Source organism: Salmo salar, chromosome 24, assembly GCF_965601325.2.
Source record: "Salmo salar chromosome 24, fSalSal1, whole genome shotgun sequence".
NCBI lineage: Eukaryota > Metazoa > Chordata > Actinopteri > Salmoniformes > Salmonidae > Salmo > Salmo salar.
Window position 1 is genome coordinate 35,498,555 of NC_138314.1, and position 3,835 is coordinate 35,502,389.

The 3,835-nt window shown below is 45.4% G+C and overlaps 1 protein-coding gene across 1 annotated transcript; it reads left to right on the top strand.

Moving 5' to 3' along the window:
- Positions 1 to 600: 600 nt before the first annotated feature.
- LOC123730414 (uncharacterized) lies at positions 601 to 1,226 on the top strand. Its single transcript, XM_045707018.2, has one exon. It carries the CDS (start codon positions 672 to 674, stop codon positions 1,197 to 1,199), a length of 528 nt encoding a protein of 175 aa, XP_045562974.1. The 5' UTR covers positions 601 to 671; the 3' UTR covers positions 1,200 to 1,226.
- The last annotated feature ends 2,609 nt before the right edge of the window (positions 1,227 to 3,835 follow it).

Genomic DNA, 3,835 nt, shown 5'->3' on the forward strand with positions numbered 1-3,835 from the left:
AACCTCTTGCAAAATGCTAAACATAATCTGTAGCATATCAGAAATCCCAGACCTAGGGCAACATCACTAATATGTTGCTAGGACATTGTTAATGTGGAAGGCAACCTGTTTGCCTAGGGAGACGAATCAATGGCATCAATTATGCAATGCAATCAGGTCATGTAGATCATTTACACCCACTGACATGGGTTGACCAGGTGGAGGCGCATCGCAGCTTTTAATGTGTTCAGTCTTCATTACATGAAATGCTCTATCTCTATTGGAAATTGATATTGAAAATACAAAAAAAAGTGTAAATAGTAACAACCAAAGCATAACAAGTTATTAAAAGCCATAGTATGTTTATTTGTTGTCACTTGTCTCCAATGTGGTTGTTCTGTCCAAGCAGCCTGTGTGGAACTTCACAATTATTGCACGCGCAACGGCCATCATTTTACCGTTTGACAGCTACACACCACGTTTGTCACGAAATTCACACTTCAGGTGCACATATTCAGGGAAGACGCGCTCCCGAAGAACAATACACACACACACACACCCTTTCTCAATGCGGCTCCTTGCTCCTTGGCGCTGGAAATTGATCAGTAGAAGTACTGCTGTAGCCTATCATTAGCCAACGGTGACATTCACTAAACTGCGCGCCCAGACTGGCAGGTTGCTGTACTAGCACTATGGAGGACAACCCCAAGGATGATAGCGCAGCGAAGGGACAGGAATCGATTTCCTACCAACGAAGGATGTGGAAGAATTTCCAAGACAAAACCAAACCGTTTTTGAGCCCCAAATCGGGCTCTGGGCGTCGCAGTCCCGACAGTAAAAAGGAGACCGGGTTATGGATGTTTAAAAGGAAAAAGAAAGAGCTAGACCGTTTCTTTTCGTCCTCACAGCCCAATCTCTGCTGCTCTACCCCGGCGTCTTTCCCGGCTGACCAGTCCCTCGGCGGTACAGCGCCTGGGAGCAGCAGCACCGGGCAACCTCTGCATCAGCTACTGGGGGCTGATAGAGCGTCCGCGAGCAAGCCAGATCTAACGGGACATGACAGCCCGAAGCTCATCGTCTCCCATTTAATCCTGTCCCATCAGAAGAGCTCCTCTCTTGGCTCTGCATGCTTCGAGAAGCTGGTAGTAGAATCTTCGGTCGTTGGAGAGGAGGAACAGTTGTGCAAAAACGCCAGTGTTTCTGTGAGTAGGCTAACATGAATATAAACAGCGTGCCACACATCTCCAAAAGCGACCTTCAGGAAATTTGTGAATAAATATGAATTTACATTTTAATAAAATGGAAAAGGCAGGTAAAGTGTCAGTTTATGGATAATCACCTTTGTTATTGTGCAATTTGAACTCAGCTTAAACACAATATACATGCTCCTAAAAAAGGTGGTTATTGTAGGCTAACAGCAGTGGAGCCTCCTCAGAGGAGGAAGGGGATCACCATCCTACTCAGTGAATTTCATAACTTTTTTAATGTTTCATAATTTGTATAATTTGTAGATAAAACTATACAAAATATATTCACATGTCACCAAATAACTGATTAAAAAACACTGTTTTGCAATGAAGGTCTACAGTAGCCTCAACAGCACTCTCTGGGGTAGCACCACGGTGTAGCCGGAGCTGTCCTCCTCTGGGTACACTGACTTCAATTCAAAATCTACAAGGTTCATGGTTCTCACCCCGTTCCATAGACTTGCACAGTAAATATGATGACTTCCGGAGGACGTCCTCCAACCTATCAGAGCTTTTGCAGCATGAACTGACATGTTGTCCACCCAATCAAAGAATCTGAGAATTAATCTAAAGCATAAGCTAAAGCTAGCTAGTTAGCTAGCTAGTATTGCAGTGCATGAAATGTGGTGAGTAGTTGACTCAAAAAGAGAAAGTCAATAGTTGAACAGTTTTTAACAAATTCATTTCCTCAAAAAGTAAGAAAAAGCAGCAGAGTGAGAAAGAGATCTAGCTATATTTCATTGTATTTTATTCACTTTCACTTACTTAGCTAGCTAATGCAGCTAACTAATTTAGCCTACCCAAACACCTGGCTCAAACAGAGAGGAATGCTATTTATGTTAGCTAGCTGGCTAGCCAATACTGGAACTCTTCCAAGTCAAGTAAGGTTGTATTAATTTATTGCCACTGGGGCCTGCTGGTGTAACTGCTAAACTGCTTGCTGTAAACTGTATTGCATGATTGTAGCATGTTTACTAACACATTAGTTCTAGTAGATGTTGACTATGACGTTAGCTAATATGGTGATATTGACAACAATGTAGGCTGTGGTGAAAGGCAGACAGCTGTCTGTGACCAGGCAGAAAAACATTTCCAAGACACACCTTCATACCATAATCGCTGTGGCTTGGAAAGGTTTTTCTGCCTGGTCACAGACGGCTGTTGTGTTGTGCACTGAAGTCCACAAGCAAAAAGAAAAGGTGAGAGGAGGAGAGCGCGTAGATGCAAGTGGGAATTATACAACAAGCAAAGTGATCATGCTGTGCTATGCTATGAAAGTGAACTGTGTGTGCCGGTGGTGATCAGCAGTGTATTCATTCTGCCGATTCTGTTGAAAAACGTTTCTTAAACAGAAGCAAACAGAATGAAACTGGGATAAATCCACCTGAATTTGTCCAATAGAAACACTTGTTTGCAACTGTTGGACTAATAATTACACCCTTGATCAGCTAGATGCCGGCAAGAGTGTGCAAGATGGCATTGAATGTGCCACAGCCTTTCACCATGATCATTCCAATTTGTCTCTTGACCTGTGCACCTGTTTATAAACTTTCATTCGTAGACTAGGTTGTAGCAACATCATGATGGGTATATGAACATTTTGAGTATCATGTAGTAGCTTAAACCTATCGCTGTTACATTGAGCTGGGTGAATGGAATATGAATGACAGTCATCCAATATGCTGTAATAGAATTAAGGCTAATCTTAAACGGCACTGACCGCCACTGGCTAATTTCACACTATACAGTTGCATCCCATGGTGAAACATCTGAAGCGGTTCACTTTCAATGGAAGGAAAGCTAGAGATGCCAATAGTGTGCAACTGCAGCCCGCAATCTGAGGCATTCCTGCATCTGCAGGACCACCCCCCTGACGGGCACCCCATTGGTTCCTGCATAAACGCCCTTGCTAGCTAGCGGGAGTGACACCGGTAGACTGGCAGGAGCAGGAAAACGGTGACCGACAGGCAGGACCGAAGGACACTGTCTACCGGTCGTCCCCCGCCTTCCACTAGCACAGCAGGCTGGAGGCTGGGGTGACACCATGTGCTAGATAGCTGGCTAGTTAAGTTAACGACACCGTGTGCTAGCTTGCTAGTTTGCTAGCTAGCACACGGTGTCTCCCCCACTTTCTGCCTGCTGTGTAAGGGAGTAAACTGTGCCCGACAGACAGAGGCGAAGGACACTGTCTACCGGTCGTCCCCGCCTCCCGCTAGCACAGCAGACAGGAGGCTAGGGCAACACCATGTACTGGCTAGCTTGATAGTAAGTGACACTGTGTGTTAGCCAGGTTGATAGTTAGTGACACCCTGTGCTAGCTAGCTTGATAGGTAGTTAGCACTCGGTGTCGCCCCCGCCTCCCGCCTGTTGTGTACCGGAGTCCCCTTTAGGACTAGCTGGCTAATCTAGCACACAGTGTCCTACGCTCCCGCCTGCCGAACACTTGCTCTCGCTGTCTTTAACAGAACTGCGGGAAAACAGTTCCTGACAGGAATGCCCACATGCAGGAACGCCCCGAATTGTGGGCCTCAATTTCACCCTTTTCAGAGTTGCGGATTGGGCAGGGGACCTTTGAACAATGTTTTATTTGAACAGGGCTGGACTAAAGT

What these genes read in the sequence shown, in the direction of transcription:
- LOC123730414 (XM_045707018.2), top strand. Translation starts at nt 672, where the DNA reads ATGGAGGACAACCCCAAGGATGATAGCGCAGCGAAGGGACAGGAATCG.